The sequence below is a fragment of the Pongo abelii genome, chromosome 14, assembly GCF_028885655.2.
Source record: "Pongo abelii isolate AG06213 chromosome 14, NHGRI_mPonAbe1-v2.0_pri, whole genome shotgun sequence".
Lineage (NCBI taxonomy): Eukaryota > Metazoa > Chordata > Mammalia > Primates > Hominidae > Pongo > Pongo abelii.
In genome coordinates, this window is record NC_071999.2 from 22,146,326 (window position 1) to 22,164,319 (window position 17,994).

At 48.3% G+C, this 17,994-nt stretch overlaps 1 protein-coding gene across 3 annotated transcripts in view; it reads right to left on the bottom strand.

The window, feature by feature from the left end:
* CRYL1 (crystallin lambda 1) overlaps nt 1-17,994 on the bottom strand; it is a 122,169-nt gene that overhangs the window by 18,304 nt on the left and 85,871 nt on the right. For 2 of the 3 annotated variants that reach the window (NM_001131484.1, XM_054528611.2), the window contains 2 exons: nt 15,351-15,512; nt 7,823-8,017 (listed from right to left, as the gene is read on the bottom strand). In NM_001131484.1, the coding sequence (NP_001124956.1) occupies nt 7,823-8,017; nt 15,351-15,512 (357 nt within the window). The remainder of the gene's footprint in view (nt 1-7,822; nt 8,018-15,350; nt 15,513-17,994) is intronic. The other variant, XM_009248465.4, reaches the window with a different exon arrangement.

Sequence of the window (17,994 nt, forward strand, 5' to 3'; positions counted from 1 at the left end):
CTGCAGTCCCAACAGAGATGCCGCTGAGTGGCTGGACTGGGAAGCAGCGTGTGGACTCTGTTGGAAAGGAGCTGAGGAAGACGACAGGCACAGTGGAGCTAGGATGGTCTTCAGCAAACCTCCCAGGGACTAGGAGCTGGGATAGTCAGAGCCAAGAGAGCTCTCCAGTACCCTCTGGTAAGGTCCTTACTCCCACAGACACGCTGGCCATCCAGACTTCAGAAGGCGCAGAAGACAGAGGCCAGCTGAGCGAAGGGACAATGACCCGGGCCATGTGAGAGAAGAAAGAAAGGCACAGCATCCTGGGGTGCCCGAGGGATCAGCTCTAAGCGACACCTGGGGCTTTGGGCAGATGCTGTCAGAGGAGAGAGACACTGAACAGGTCACAGAAGGAGCCTGGTAGGAGAAGCAGGGGAAAGACCCCCCAACCCCCTGCAGAGCCCACACAGGCCTAGCCCAGGGCAAAGCCGGCAGAGGGAGAACATATCCTTTCTGGGTTGATGTGAGCCTCAGAGCAGCAGGAAGAAAAGGCAGCGCTGAGATACAAGGAACTCTGGAAGCCCCATCAGTGATTCACTCAGATGCTTCAAATGTTGTGTCTTAAAAAAAAATCCTAAACTCTTAGGGTTCAGTTTTCAAGTAGGTAAAATGTAGAACCCCTCCAGCTGAGGCATGGTGCAGAGGCCGGACTTGGCTGTTTCCTGGCTCCCCCAACTTCCCCATACGCTGGGCCCCATCGCTCTATGTGACTTCGTGCCAAGACCAGACAGATGTTGCCAATGTCTGCGCTGTGCTATTTTACTCAAGCCTCAACGTTTTCCCGCGGACACATTCCAGGTGCACCACAGTCTGAAGCAAACCACAGCAGTTCACTTCCAATGCCATCCATCTCCAGAAAAGCTGCCAACAGGACCCCATCTCCTGTTGGCGGTGGCTCCGCACAGACTTCCTCTTGTCAAGCTCTGCTGCTTCCAGCCACAAGACTGCTGTTCTTGTCCTTGACCTCAAAGCCTACGAAACGATGATGGAGCCCAGTTCTGCTCCTCCTTGGAGCACCCGCTTTGTGCTGATTCTCTTCCAGAGTCGACATCTGAGTAACCATCAGTGAGCCTGCCTTGCTCTGTTATAGGGTTTCAGGGCACCTGCTCACGTTGACAATGACATTAGTGAAATGGCAGAGCTTCACCGGACTGCCAGAAAGGACAGGCCATGCAGGCAGCTTGCTGAGATAGCTTCCTGCTCAGAAAATGAAATATGTGAGATGGCAACTTCCTGGCTATTCACACAGAGGTGGAGAACTAGACCCATATGAATGCTGGTTGATAAGAGGAGAGAAGAAATCAAAGGACCATTCACCTCCAGGTGAACATAGCACATGTGAGAGAAATGTAAGAGGTAGTTACAGCAGCGAATTTAAACATTTTAAGCCATCTTCCCCCCAGAATATGTTCATGCCCTTGGCTCCCCTTTGTGTAACCTCCCAGTCTGCCAAGGAGCTTCTAATTTACATTCTAATTTCAGCATAACAGTTCATAATGCAGCAGATTATGGGCAAACCTGGCTGACAGCATGAGATCAGGCCCCAGTACACAGAGGCCCCACTGTACAGTTGGCAGGCAGGATACACCCAAGCACAGGCGTTCAGCTACAGTCAGCTATAGGGGAGTGCTGTTTCCGGGTGTCCCTCCTGAGGGACCTGCTTCTGCCCACACAGGCCCATGACTCCTAAAGGGAAAACCTCCTAAAAGGAAAACCTAATCACAATTTGCATCCCTGCTCAGGAAATCAAATGGCTGGAGGCGGGTGGCTGATGCTAAGCATGCAAGCAGTATGACAAGGGAGATCCCCTGGGGCGTCACTCTCCAGCAGGTCCAAGCGGGGCAGGCCTGGCTGGGTGAGCTTTTGATTTGGAAGAGCGATTCTCATCCTCTGTGCAGTTACAACCTATTGTTCATTCATTCTAATATGTTTGTGTTTTTAATTAAAAGTGAATTGTCTATCTTTATTTAAAAAAAAAAAAAAAAAAAAAGAAGGTCTCACTATGTTACCCAGGCTGGTCTTGGACTCCTGGGCTCAAGCAATCCCCCTGCCTCAGCTTCCTCGGTAGCTGGGACTGTGGATGTGTGCCACTTGCCCAGCTACTTTTTAAAATCAATTTTTACATCTTTTGGTATAACTAGAGGTATTCAGTGTCTTAAAACTAGGACTGTGAATTACAGCTATAGTGACCACATGAGAATCTCCAACTAAACAGAAGCTGGTTAGAGCTGCAGGTGTATCCATTGTGAGCTTGCGGTCAGAGAGAAGGAGTCAGAAACAAGAGACACGCATAGAGACACACAGAGACACATACAGAGCGAGGGACGTGGTATGTGCATACAAATGATATTCAACAGAAACCTTTGAGTAAGTTTGCCACAAAAAGCCTCATCTGCCAATTTTACTACATGATCTTCGAGATACACTTCATTAACTAAAACAATGTCTCCTAACAGTTGGCAGACATGTCTGAAATAAAGCTCAATGACGAAGTTCTGGAATCTCAGGGCCCCATCCAGATGCCCCAGGCCACACCCACCCTGACAAATCAAGAGACCAAGAACTCAATCTCTGCGGCCCAGGCCCTAAGGACAGCAGTACAGCACAGGGATGACATCATTCCGAAGGACAGGCAGAACCCAAGGTCAGCAATTTCCGAAGCTCATCACCACCAACTCATACCAGCAGGCCGAGAACCTGCCGAGGGTTACAGATTCGTTCCCAGGCACCTCCACATACCCTGCCCTCATGGGAAAGAATTTACAGGCAACAAACTTAGCTACTGTCCAGCCAAAAGTCTGTTGTCACAACACAATGTCCTTCATTATGCTAATGCCTTAAAAATGTAGACTTGAAATGACATCCCAGCCAATAAGATCATGTCACCCAGGGAGCACGCCTCTGGCAGGGGAAGTAAGTGTCAGTAGATTGTGGCCAGACATGTCCATCTGGCATTTCCAAGACCACAGGGCTGCTTCATCCCAAAACTGAAGCCAACTGGAAGAGAAACAAAACGGAGTGAACACCTGTGAGATGGCACAGTAGACCTGGCTCCTTCATTCCCTTGGCTATCCGGGTGTCCGTTCTACCCCACGAAGGTCTAAGGGCTTACAGAGCTGCGTGGGAACAGGGAGAGAATGGGTGATGACAAGGGAGCGTGTCATAGCCCAGGATGCCACAAAGACAAGAAAAGAAAATGCTTGTCATTCCCAGTGCTTTCTCTTTCTGACCTAGAAATGGCACTGGCAGCGTGGCTCCCCTCCACAAACCCCCACAGTGAGGGAGCCTCCCTGCCACCCCCGCCCCTTTCTTAGAATGTCTCTTTAATGCTGGGCTGCAGGTGTAAAAATATGGTCCCAGAGTGAGTGAGTGAGACTGAAAATGGGAAAACAAAAGGAAAAAAAATCAATGAGACAAAAAGTTGCTCCTCAAAAAAAAAATCAATAAAATTGATAAACCTCTAGCAAGAGAACAAAGACAAAAAGAGAACACCAATCACCAATTTCAGGAAGGAAACCAGGGATATCACTACAGACCCTGCAGCCATTGAAAGGATAAAAAGGAGGACTACCGAGAACTGTATGCTCTTAAGTTCAACGACTTAGAAGAAATGGACCAATTTCTCAGAAACGACAAACCATCAAAACTCAATCAAGATGAAACAGACAATCCGAATGGTTCCATAACCATTAAAGAAATTAAATTCATCATTAGAAAGCTCCCAGAAAAGAACCCCACCCTGGTCCGGATGGTTTCACTGGAAAATTCTACCACATATCTAAAAATGAATTAACAAAAATTACACACAATCTCTTCCAGAAAATAGGAGGAAGAACTTCCCAATTCATTTTATGCAGCCAGAACAGGCTGAGTATCCCTAATCTGAAAATCTGAACCCCAAAGTGCTTCAAAATCTGAAACTTTTTTAGCGCCAACATGACACTCAAAGGAAATGCTCACTGGAGCATTCCAGATCTCAGATTTTCGGATTAGGGATGCTAAAACAGTAAGTATATAATATTCCAAAATCTGCAAACATCCAAAATCTGAAATATTTCTGGTCCCAAGCATTGGGCTTCTCCACCTGTACGACCTTTATACGAAAATCAAATAAAGATAATACAAAAAAAGAAATCCACAGACAAATATCTCCTATGAATTTAGATGCAAAAAAAAATTCACAGCAAAGCATAACCAGGTTGAATCCAGCAATCCCAAGCAGGATTATTCTGAGTATGTGAGGCTGGTTGAACACGCAAAAGTCAATCCATAGGATCCCTTGTTATCACCACTTAGTGAGTGGCAACGCAGCTGACATCAGCAGCAAGACACTGTCACAGGTGGAAATGCAAGCCATCCTTCCATCCTGTTCTAGCTCCTACCTCAACTTGGAGGTCAGACCCCTGGAAATTCACACTTTCATATGATTTGTGCAGAGCTGCCTCACCTGCAGATGGCAGGGGTGGCAGGGAACGGCATTCCTCCCTGACCTGCTGACCCAGTACCCACATGCCTGGACACAGGCACACAGCTCGTTTCCAGCAGGCTCCCTTAGCGCCCTGAACCAAGTCACCTGGCACCTCTCCCACCCTGGTAGGAGCATCCAGCTCTAATCCATTAACATGCCAAGCAAGGGTCAAACAGAAAAGGCTGTCAAACTTCAACTTGCTTTATGAGCCCAGAGGATCCTGAAACAGAAGCGCCCACACCAGTGAGTCCTAGAGGAGCAGTAAGTCCTAGTTGCCCCCCACCAACGCTCATTCCATTCACTACAGTCAAGGCTCAGGAGCCAGGCACTCTGGCCACACATGGAACCCACACCAGGCCTCACTGAGAAGGAGAAGCTCTGCGAGGCCTTTGGAGCTTTTCAACTTAAAACATGCACAAGCCTACTTAGTCTCTTCTGTAAAACTTCCCCAATTCTGCTCCTTTTCTATTAAAAGTTGCTCTTGAAAGTTATGAGGTAAACTTGGAAAACACAAAATCTAAGCTCAACTATTGAAAGACTCCAAAATGCAAATTCATCTGGCTTGGAAGTTGTGAGTCAAAGGGGTGTCATTGCACCCTGTGTTCAACTGTGACTTGGAGCAACTATGCAGATTTGCAAGACGGGGAGGTGGGGCCCTGGAGAGGTTTGTTCACTTTTGCTGACTTGCAGTATCTGGCACGGAAACCGGCCACGGCAGCATAGATTTTCCTAAAATAAAATCAAGAATCCTTAAACCAACCCACCAGAACTGTGTCAGGTACACCACTGTCTGCTAGGTGGGAGGCACACCGTGGCCAGCACAACCATGGCAGGAAAGATTTCTCTAGGGCCACACTGAGATGAGGCATGGCTCTGCCGCGCAGCCCCGGAGCCTTACGGAATACAGGGCATCCAAGTGGATGCTCAGGTGCGCATGTCCGCGGCTACTTCAAGAGCAAGGTCGTGACCGGTGTGCCAGTGCTCCAGTTCCAGCAGGCTCCCCTAGCGCCCTGAACCAAGTCACCTGGCCCCTCTCTTACCCTGAAAGCATCCTGGCTCTACCCAATTAACATGCCAAGCAAGGGTCAAACTTCAACCTGCTACTGCAGTGCTGGCATGCTGGTCGTGACCTTGCTCCTGAAGTAGCTGGCCAACGGAGGTGCTGCCACTGAGCGGTGATGGTCAAGAGCAGCACCACCACAAGCCCCCTCCTCCTCCCCGAACCCCTCCATGCTCCCTCTCTGACAGCCCTGCCCCATAACTAAAGCCCCTCACACCCTGGAAGTCATACCTGTGGGGCTCGGGGTGCCTGGTAGTGCCATTCCCACCCCACCCCTGCCAGGAGACGACCTGCAGTTTCTAGAGCTGCCTTGGGCCCTGCTACCTGTAGATAATCCTTATTTTTAGAAACAAATTATCTTCTAGACTTTCACCAAGGTAATTCTTTGGGTTTTACTCACATTTTCTTAATTTCCCATTTCTGTTGACCTCTTCCTGTTCTGCCGCAAACTGTATCCTGCTAGATTTTGGCACTCAGTTCCTTACAGGGACTCCAGGCATCTGAGTCCCACAGCAGCCAACACGGAGACATATGCAGGCTTCACTTTCTCAGGAGGTATGTCACCGCAGAAAGCCAGGAGTAAGAATGTTCCCGCTAGCCCGTAACACAATGTCACTCAGGCTGCCATGACCCATGAAGAGGGACAACCGAAAGCAGGGTGGACATCGTGAGTCAGCAGAACTACCAGAGCAGCCCAACTCACCCCTCCCGCCTGCCCTCCTCCAGCAGCAAAAGGAAACGCCGGAGTCCTCCACGGCTCTTGCAATGGAGAGTTCTTTCTGTACACCTCCCACCCGATCCCCTTGCACCAGAATCCCAAACCCTTCCTTGAATGGGCTCACACCTTTCAGAATGGAGAAAGCAAGAGTTTACTCAGGGCGCTAAAATATCTTACAAATAAGAAGTTGAGATTGCCTGTAAAACCCCACAAGGTTTAATTCAACAAGTGAACATGGGCAAGGAGTCTAAAGTTGTTCCCCTTTTCTAGACAAATGGAAATATTTTAAATAAATCTCCAAAAAGGTTCTGATAGATCCGTGTTTCTTTAAAAATACCTTGACACTGACTGATATTCAAGAAATTACCAAGAAATTCAAACCGCTGCCCTAACAGCGGAAACCCAAGCACTGTTTCTTGAAAATACAGGAGCCTTAAGTGGATTTAAACATCAAGACACAGAATCGAGGCAACCGCGTGGCAAATGCACCCGGCAGTCCAGTCAGACAATGTACCTAACAGGGATTTTGCCCAACACAAGAAGCAGGTCGCGGGAGGCCGCGTCTGTCATGCACACCTGCCTGGTTTGGAAGAACTGCTGGGAAACTGAAATGCAACACTCAAGGAAGCTGGGGCACGGTCAGCTTCCTGGTTGCTGTCTCAGGCAAGGCTCGGTGTGTGTCCATGCGAGTCCAAACAAGGAACTGTGGAGCCAGGTGCAGATGACTCGAGCCCGAGCAGCGTCCTCCCTACGCTGTGCAGCTGGGTACTTCCGGCCCTCGAGCCTTCCACAATGTTTTTGCAACACAGGCGTGGGCAGAGTCTTGCCTTTCCCCTGCAAGCTGGTCAAGTGCCATAAGGGAGGCCGGACAGTTCCACTCCCAAATCCCGAGACTTCTCCGCCTCGTCCTGGGGTCCAGCTGACCTATCTCCTCCAGGCACCAGGGCCCCTCATGCAAATGTACACGGGAATACGTGCAGCCAGTCCATTTCTTCACCTCCATGTAAAATCCTTTCATTAGAGGATGATGTTAAATATATTTACATATCATTTCCTCTTTATATGTAAGACAAGCATTTACTCTAACAAGTCTATTCCTCACTTCTTCCTCAAGCTCTTGAAACAATTAGGTTCCTTCAGGAGACAGAAGCTTACACAAAATATTATTTTTTTTCTTTTGAAAAATTATAACACTGAGGGGTAAAAGCTGACTCTGTGGGAAAATGCAGTGGGCCACACAGGTTATTACGTCTAATGCTATGAAAGGGCAGGAAGGAGAGAAGCCTGTCATCGTGTCCTGGTATCAGGTGACTGTAAGAAGAACCTCTCAGGCAGACAGTGAATCGCTGCATTTTATTTTGGTTCTAAAGCTGGCCCTTGGTCTCCAGAATACAGCAAGAAGAAGCAAGCAGCCTCTGACTTTCCCAGCTTCCAGGCTGCCCAAGGAACAACTTTCACTGTCCTGCTCAACTTCGGGAGGGAGGGAAGAAGGAGGGAGAAAGGAAGGGAGGGAGGGAGAAAGGAAGGGCACACACACCTCCACTAGCCGCCAGGCCTCGCTGATGATTGCATACTGCAGGCGGTTCAGAACGAAGCCGGCCACCTCCTTCTGGACTCGCATGGGGCACTGTCCAATCTTCTTCATCAGGGCGTGGGTTCTGTCCACTGTCGTAGGGGCCGTCTCCGGGTGGGGGACCAGCTCAACCAGTGGGATGTAGTACGGTGGATTCACCTTAGGAGAGAGAGAGAAGTGGGGGAGTCAAGGAGATGACCCTGGGTTTGGGGCATTGCACCCACCCTGAATGGTCAGGAGCAGCAGATGCATCTTTGGAATGGTGCCTTTAGATTCAGTGGCCAACAACAAGATACTTGAGAAAGAAATTTATTCACAAAGGAGAGAGAAAAAGGGAACCTGATACAGAATTGTGTGGTTTTGTTTAAAAAAAAAAAATACCCAAAATGCAAAGTTGGAATTTGGAGGAACAGCTTACTGTCCTGTATGTTTACGGCTAATCTTCAAGTCCCTGGCCTCCCCAGGACAGAGTTTCTCTGCTCCCATCTGTCTTGTCTTCAAAGCTTCCTCCCAGCCCACCACCCCCCAGAATCATGTCTTCCCATCTGCAGTCACCACAGGCTCTGACATTCTTCTGTGTCAGTGTTAAAAATTATTAGCAAGCTGGGTGCGGTGGCTCACACCTGTAATCCCAGAACTTTGGGAGGTCGAGGTGGAGGGATCACTTGAGCCCAGGAGTTCAAGACAAGCCTAGGCAACACAGTGAGACCCTGTCTCTACAAAAAAATAAAAAAATTAGCTAGGTGTGGTGTTGTGTACGTGTAGTCCTAGCTACTTGGAAGGCTGAAGTGAGAGAATCATTTAAGCCCAGGAAGTGGAGGCTGCAGTGAGCCATGATTGTGCCATTGTACTCCAGCCTAGATGACAGTGCCAGATCATCTCAAAAATAAATTATTAGCAGTGTCTTCCCAAAACCTGTATTTCCTTAATTCCTCCATATTGTACCTTAAGTGTCTGCCTCTTCCAGTCTAACATCACCTTCCTGCTCTAGAAATCAACAGGCATCAACACACCTCAGCAGCCCCAGCACCCCGACAAGCCCAAGACAGGAAGGCATTGTCCAGGTGAGCATGCCCCGAGGGAGGACCCTGGACTTCACTGTTCAACTCTGCTGTTCTTGGTTTACTTTGAGAAACTGTTCTTAGAGATTCCTCACAGAGAGTTATCAAATGTCCAAAGAAAACAGTGCCTGGTAGAACCTGACTGGCCTGAGCACTGAGCCAAGTATACCACAGCAAACTGGTCCCCAAATGATGCTTTTCAATGGGTTTTCCTCCACCACATGGGTGACAGGTAGAATGTCACATTTGCTAAGTGATGCTTCCATGAGCAAAAGCTTCCATTTAAAGATGACTCCCACAGAAGAGGAAAGGAGAAATAAGGGCCATCCTGGGCACCTGCTCTGCCCTCTCAGGAATCAAGAAAAGATGGCTCCTGTTTCCAAATAGACAGATGGTAAATCGACGCCTCGGTTAAACACCTGTCACCTACTGAATTCTTATAGAAACGCTTAACCTCTGACCTTTTGAAAAATGAAGATTAGAAGAACTGGAAGTATGTCTTTCTCAGATGAATTTTACCTTATTTTATATAAAGCAGGCATGCTGGGATTGGGGTCTTTCAAACATTGTAAGCCTCGCTGGTAGCAAAAACAGACTGAGACAAGGAGTTAGAAAGCATTTCTATGTACAACTCACCAGTTCCCTCCTCTCAGTCTTCTCTGCGATTTTTCCTGCTCACACTTTCCCTGACTGATGGTGACCCCCAGTCTGCCACAGTGGCCCATCTGTGCCCACTCCCTGGTGTCACCACCACCAAGACTCCAGGACACAGAATACACCTGCGTGGCTCACACAGATCCCAGCCTCACCCTGGCCCACATCTGCAACTGAGTGCTGGACGCCTTCCCTTGGGCACACCCCAGCACAGACTTGTCTCATGTGGGTTACCCCCATGGTCCCCAACCCTGGCAGACTCCTGATCTCAGTGAGAATGTGTCACATCCCCACACCCAAGTCAGTACCAGGAGAAATGTTCCTGGCCCCTGCCTCTCCCTAGCCCCTCTCACTTTCCATTGAGAGGTGAGGCCAGCTGGACTTCCTGGGTCAAGTGTGAACTTGGGGAACTTTTCTGTCTTACAAAAGGATTGTAAAACGCACCAATCAGGATCTTTTCTGTCTTACCAGAGGATTGTAAAATGCACCAATCAGCACTCTGTAAAACACATCAATCGGGCCTCTGTAAAACGCACCAATCAGCGCTCTGCAAAACGCACCAATCAGCGCTCTGCAAAACGCACCAATCAGCGCTCTGTAAAATGCACCAATCAGCAGAATTCTAAAAGTAGCCAATCGCGGGGAGGATTGAAAAAGGGAACTCTGATAGGACAGAAATGGAACAGGGGAGGGGCCAATTAGGGAACAAAAGCTGCTCACTCCCCCTACCCACCCCTACCGCTCACCCACACCCACACCACCCCCATCCACACCCCCACACCCCCACCTGCAGCGTTAACCCACTCCGCTGTCTTTCCCTGCTGTGGAAGCTTTGTCCTTTTGCTCTTCACAATAAACCTTGCTACCACTTACTCTTTGGGTCTGTGCTATCCTTAAGGGCTGAAACAATCACCACCAAGGTCTGTGGTTCACGAAGTCAGCAAGACCACAACCTACCAAGACCACGAACCCACCGGCAAGAACCAACTCCGAACACACCATCAGTTACGAAGTCCTGTTACTTCTCTTTACTCTTCTCTCAAAAAAATCATTGCCACTGCCACCCTCAGCTCAGGGCCCCCGTTTCCATATAGATTCTGCACTCCCTTCATGGGACTCCTGCTGGGGTCTCAGCCCCTCTATCTCATCCTCCCAGAGCAATCCGTGTTATAGCGGGAGCCTATCAAATCCACAGCAGCAGCAAACAGAAAGCTAGGTGCAGGTGCCGCGGCTGGGGTGGAGCAGTGGGAAGTTAGTGTTTCATGGGTAGGAGGTTCAGTCTTATAAGAGGAGGAAGTTCCATGGATTGTTGGTGGTGGTGGCTGCACACCAATGAGAATGTCCTTAATGCCTCCAAACTGCACACTTACAAATAGTTAAGACGGTAGATTTTGTTATGTATATTTTACCACAATTATAAATTTTAAAAGTAAAAAACAGGACTTTGATCATGGCTTCTCCAGCGAAAAATCTTGAAGGGCTGCCCAGCGCCCACTATACAAGGCACACGGCTGACTAGGACGCAGGGGCCAGCGACTGGGCCCCACGCAGCCCCCCAAAACAGACTTCCATTCACACCGACTTCCATCCACACCTCCGTGTCCACCTACGGAAGCCGCCGCAAAAGGACCTTCGAGGTCTCCCGGCTGGGACACAGTCTCCCTAACCACAGCCCTCAGCCTCTGGCCCAAGAGGTCAATCTTGTCAATAAGGTCAGGTGCCCCTTGAATTTACCACAGTAGAGGGGAGGAGAGGAGGCGAGAGAGGAGAGGAGGCAGCTCCCCCGCCCCAAACCTTCCATGTGGGAGTGTGCGAGGTGGACTCAGAAACACGCCCCCGAAAGGGTTAGACAGATACAACGCAGCGCAGGGGCCTGGGCCTGAGCAGGCCGGCGGAGCACAAGGGACGCATTCTTCCCCGCTGCCCGGGCCCCGTGTGACCGCGCCGACAGCGCGGCCGCCCACAGAGACTCCCTTCACCCTCGCTCCGGGACCAACCAAAACGGCGAGGCCCACAGGGCCGACAGCGCCCTCGCGGGAGGCAGCCGGGCTGGAGCCTCTTGCCAGCCCTCGGTGTTCGATGCTTCATGGGTAGCCCATCCTCTCGGCGGCGCGCTCGCAGGGAGGGCTCAAAGGCAGCTCGGAGCGGCCGCAGGGCCGTGCAGATGTGCAAAGAGACGCACAGAGCACGGGCGCTTTGCAGACAGCAAGCCCATACATCCAATATTTACCACCAATACCAGGGCAGATGACTTCAGTGTGAGACGTGAGGTGAGTCCGAAAAGGCCACGCACAAGCAAGGGGCGGGGGAGGGGGCTAACTGGTGGCCTCTCCCCCCACGCCCACCGCATGCCCCAGTCTGCCAGCCGCGGCCCCCTTCCCAAGCAGGCGCGTCCATACAGCACAGTACTTGGTGGACTCCGAAGACCCCACCAGCTGTGTCGGACCATCGCCTTCCCAGACTGAACTAAGGAAGCGAAAAAAGCAGGGAGCCTCTTTGTAAAGTGTGGCTAAACTATCAGTAGAAAACTGCCCCTCTGTCAATGCTAACATAGAGCTCAGTAAGGACTGAGACTGCAATGCAACATGCACACCGTTGTCACCCACAGGCCCCAGCCGTCACATTCTCCTCCCCCAGCCCCTCCACGTGGGAATTCCGGAGTCACTGCCACGAGGAGCTGAGGAAACAACACAAAAGACACTGGAGAAGAAAATGTCCAGAACAGAGCCGGGCTGCATGAACAGCCCTCTTCCTGGGCCTTCAGTGTGGCCGTCAGCAGCTCTAGTCCTGGAAGCCCACCCTAAAACCCAGCCTGAACTCCTGCGCTGGGAGTACGTGCCGCCTGGCCAGCGCCTTTCCCCACCCACTGAGGGAACACGTGGCCGTGCAACGAGGGTTGCAGGCTTCTCTGTATGGGCAGAGACAGAAGCAACCTTTCCAATTTGCTGAATATCCACTTTCGTCACGGCATGAACAAGCCTCCTTTTTCTTCATCCTATTTTCGGCCCAGGCAGAAATCACTAATGATTGAAACAAAGGGCCCCAAGCAGGGACTGGGGGCTGCAGGGTGGGCTCCTAGCTGGCCTGGGGGTGCTTCTCGGAAACTGTGGCTCCTCAGAGATTACAAATGGGTCTTGATTCTGCAGGGACTGCCTGTCCAGTCCCCTAGAGGTCCCGTGGGATGAGCAAGAGGTGGGGCCAGGCGTAGTGCCTTTGTCTTGTAATTCCATCACTTTCGGGAGGCTGAGACAGGAGGCTTGCTTGAGGCCAGAAGTTCAAGGCTGCAGTGAGCTTTGATGGCACCACTGCTCTCCAGAGTGGGTGACAGAGACACAGAGAAAGAACAAAAAAAGAGAGACAGAGAGAGAGAGAGAGGTGGGCAGCTGGAACATAGAGGAAAGAAAGGGAAAAGTCCAAAGATGGCTAACTTGGGTTATTTGATTTGCTTTAATTAACATCGGTTTTGTTTAAAAATAATTTGTAACGATAAGGAAGATTAATTTTTTTTTTTTTGAGATGGAGTCTCGCTCTGTCGCCCAGGCTGGAGTGCAGTGGTGCGATCTCGGCTCACTGCAAGCTCCACCTGCTGAGTTCACACCATTCTCCTGCCTCAGCCTCCTGAGTAGCTGGGACTACAGGTGTCTGCCACCTCACCTGGCTAATTTTTTGTATTTTTAGTAGAGATGGGGTTTCACTGTGTTAGCCAGGATGGTCTCGATCTCCTGACCTCCTAATCCACCCACCTCGGCCTCCCAAAGGGGAAGATTAATTTTTAAAATAAGGTCTGGACTTTATGCTGTTTCATTAAATAAGTGAGCAATAGTGGGATGGAACAAGAGTAGGAAGGAGGGAGAGAAGTGTTATTATTCAACAGTTACCAACTCCTGCTGGTCAAGGGACTGGGCTGGGTGTGAGGGAGAAGAAAGTGACTCAGGTGTCCTCTCACCCATCTGGCAATTTAAAATTAAAGAGATGCAGTAAAGGTCTCGTCAAAGAACTCAGGAGGTATTTTCTGAGCAACTTTATTTAGATTAGCTTTGTTTTAAACTAACTTAGAAGCAAGAACATGGGTTAGAAATTAGGAGGCTGACAGCTTCCACTAAAGCAATCAAGGAGCAACCTAGAAAGTGCTGAGGTCTCTAGGAGCCCTGTCCACGGACATGTATATGTCACCAAAGCAAAGGCACGGCAGGCTTCTCGGGACTTGCTTTCAATTAGGGTCCCTCGTAATGCTAATCTCACTCGTAATTGAGTGGTAACCAAATGTGACTGGTTCTCTTCTATTTTTATGCATCTCAGCCTCCTTATTTTATAACCATTCCTCATTCTTTCCATCGTATGTCCCAGGACCATGCAGCTGTGTAAATGGTGGTCCAAGCTGCTGCTCTTCTTAGCACATAAAACCTGGTGGGCATCTACAGATCCGGTAGGCATCTGTTACCTCCACATTCTAAATGGCTCTTGCTCAGAAAGAGGAATTGCCCTGCTCTCGATCCTAGGCCCTGCTCACTCATGCTTGGACTACTGCCTGAGTCCTGTGATGTCATTGCTCCCCTCTCTGACCCGTCTTCATCCCAGGAAGGACCTTCATGTTACCCTCTCCAAGCAGCGCTTCCACTACCTCACACTGCTGCTCTGGACCCAAGCTGTCTGTCCCAGCTCTTCAGAGTAACCCTCACGATTCTCCAGACCCAACTGTTACTAAGCCTTCCAGCGTTCTCCCATGGCTCCAAGGCATGTGTGCTCATGCCACCAGGATGGCCTCCCACAATTCTGCACACCGAGCGTGTTCTTGGCCCAGGGTCTTTGCTTATGCTCTTCCCCAGCCTCAGACCCTCTCTTCCCTTCATCAGCCCAACCAGGTCCTAGCCAGGCTGGGCCCTCTGTGTTGCTTCTCCCTGATCCGAACCTCTGACAACCTGGTGGTGCCAAGGGTGTGGTCACTATTTTGTACTATTATATTTATCATAGCTTGAGCTAAGTCACCTTTCCCGTTCTAACAGGCAGTCCTGGTTCTCCAAGGTCACACTGAGCTCACAGTTGGGGCTCAAACGTTGTTCACTGAATCTCCTCTCTCATTCCCCTTTCCTCACTTCAATACACTAACCGCTAAAAGATTCCTTGAGTGCTTGCATGCCAATTTGGAACTCATTGGCCAAGGCTCCTCATAATGTACTCCTGGGAAATAAGCTTGCATAGTTAATTACAATGAGTGGGTCGAAGGGAACCACAAGGGGAAAAAAGTCCTTGAAGTCAAACCTACAGTCAGAATCTCAGGAGCAGGACCCAGAATGTGCATTTTAACAAAACCAATCCTACTCTGAATTGTGTTGAGTAAACTACACAGTGCAAGTGACATATCTATACAATCCTACCCAATGTATACATTTTCGATGTAGCACTTTCATACTGATAGTAGAATTATTTGTTTATTAGTCGGCCTCCTCAGCTACACAGTTACTTGGGGGTGAAAGCCTCAAAGCATTCCTCACTCTATTCCGTTGCACATTAGGTACACAGATAAAAATCCAAGGAATTTTGGATAAAATTCTTTTTTAAAATACTAGTATTGTGCAACTCTATGAATACAATAAGAACCACCGAACTGCACAATTTGAATTGGCAAATTGTGTAAGTGAATTATATCTCAATAAAGCAGTTTAAAAGACTAATGGATTACTCACAAGTTACTGACGCCCCCCGCCCCACCAAAAAAAAAAAAAAAAAACACAGAATGAGATGAGATACAATCAATCCTCCGGATTTAAAATACTCACAGGATGAGCCACAATGCATTGCTTCACGTGGACCAAGCCAGCAAACAACTTGGAAGGCATGAGACAAGAAGTGGAACTGCTTAAGATCACTCGATCATCAATGATGGAATCTAACTGAGCAAAAATCTTCTTCTTCAGTTCTAGATCTTCTGGAACACATTCCTGAAAAGGACACATTTAAATGACTATTCATGACTACTCGACTCAGGCCCTAAGCAAAGCATTTCATGTTTGTTTCATTCCTCAAATGAACCACTTTGAAAATGATGAGGTTCAGGACATGTTATCCCAAAATATGGCAACTTGGCATTTGAGAAAACAGGTGAAGCAGGGAGGTCCCTCTGCCCTTCTGCTCTCTCCTCCCCTAAAGCAGGCCATAAAAGAATTTTCTGCCCTTCCCTTGAAGCAGGTCATAAGACCCTCATTCCAGAGGTGCCCTCCCTACACCCAGAGAAAAACAATCTCCTTGTCTCTGAAGACACAGGGAAGAATCTGAACAACCAGGCCTTGCCAACTTCCCTCTAGTATCATGCCAGCTAGATCATACCCCTTTGTCCTGTCATACCTCTGAAAGACTGTCCATTCTTTATCAAACCTAAGCATAAAAATACAGAGGTTTCCCTGTGTCTTGGGGTCTACACTTCCTTATGAAGGCTCCTGTGTCATGTAAAACTTACAATAAATACATCTGTATGTTTCCCTCTTGTTCATCTATCTTTTGTTATAGGGCCCTCAGCCATAAACCTTTCCGTAGGTGAAGAAAAGATTTTACTTGTTCTCCCTTACAAAAACCACCAGCAAGATTTAAGGACAAGAAAAGGCTGCTGGAAAATATGATAAATCTTGATAACTCTGGAAAGTTGGAAAGAGGGTGAGGAATATATGGGGGTTTCTTGTACTTGTTAATTTTGAATAGCCTGGAAATTCTCATAATAAAAAAGTCTGCCAACGATATGGGGGTGGATTCTACAAACAAAACACACAACAGCACCCCAGGCAAACTGTTAAAAACATCGGTAGTTATCATCAACATTTATTTTCCCTATCTGCTTTGACCGTCAGATCAACAGATCTTCAAGGAAAAATCTCATCCTCGTGAAATGAACAAACATGTTACATCCATAATTCCCAAAAGGCTTCTTGAGAATCCATTTCTAATTGGAGGTCCTTTTGAAAAAGATCTCCATTTCCAAAAATCCAGAACTACATTAATCGGGGTAGGAGAGTGGGATAAAGATGCAAATTTGGATTAAATACTGCAGATAACAACCGCTCTGAAATTCTAATTACAAAGCTAGAGCGAGAGTGAGATGACACCTTCAAACATCCAGCGCTGGCCCACAGGCGAGGTGTTCCCTGCCACATGAGGATGAAGAGGACACCGCCCTGCTGTGTGGATAGAAGCAGACCAGGTGGAAGATGCAAGAGCTGCTCTGACACTTTGGAAATACTAGAGCTGTCCTTCCCCTCCTGACATCTGCACCTCTGGGATCACACCGGGGGTGACTCCTAACCAAGGTCCCTGCTCACCTAGGGGCAACAGGTGCTACAGAGGAGGAGGTAGGGCCTCCCAACATTCCCCAGTGATTTCAGGAAAATGACTCTCAGTGTGGTGCAATAACCACCCCATCAGAATCAACGGTGTGGCTTGTTAAAAATGCAAATTATTGGGCTTCCATCCCGGACCTGCTGAATCAGAGTCTCTGGGGGTGGGTTCCAGGCATCTGCAGTTGTAACAAGCATCCCTGATGATTCCTGTTCCCACTGAAGTTTGGGAACCACTATTCTGAGGTGTGTGTCCAAAGCGTGGGTCCTTAATGCTCTTGGTGCAGTGTGCCACCAAATGCATCCTCAAGGGTTTCCTCTCCATCCCAGCTACTCAGGGATAAACAAGATGCCCTGACAGGAAATCGGAAGTATATTAGCACTTGCAGCCATCTCATGGTCTCTAACCACCTGACCAATTTCACTAAAATGTTAAATTTACATATCATATTAGGTCGTGAATACAGTATAAACACGAGCAGATAACAAGAAATGTGCAAATGTGAAATTCGGTGCTGAAGTACTGCTAGAAATTATATCAGAATCATCCTTCAAAAATAAATGTTTTCAAGTTCAATTGAATAATACTAATAGTTAATAATATCTAATATATTGAAATCAGCTGTGTAAATAGTGTGACATGAATTTTGCATCTATATCATCTACAAGATTTTTAAAGTTTTATTCTAAGGGTACGGAGTCCATATTGGATTTGTTTATGCTTTTTAAAAATATAATCAAACCATGTGAATCTTTTTAAAGAAACAAAAGTTCGCATGAGCACCACATCTCAAAGACAGAAAAAAAAAAATCAGTCATTTAAGAACTGTAAAGCCCATTGTGTTAACTCCCCTTATCAAAAGGGGAAAAAGAGCTACAGTAGCTGGCTCATTGTATTGAGTCATTCCTGGATCAGTTAAGTCTGCAAGTTGGGTTAAGTTTAAATGGAGCCTTGTAGCAAAGCCAGAGACGAAGAATGATGCAGATCCTGTGTAAGCTAATAAAAGAGTCTCCATGAATAGCCTTATTGTAAGCCTGTCATGCAGATTCTCCCTTGAAATTCTATGCCTTTCTTCAGATCATTTGATTATCAAAGAGG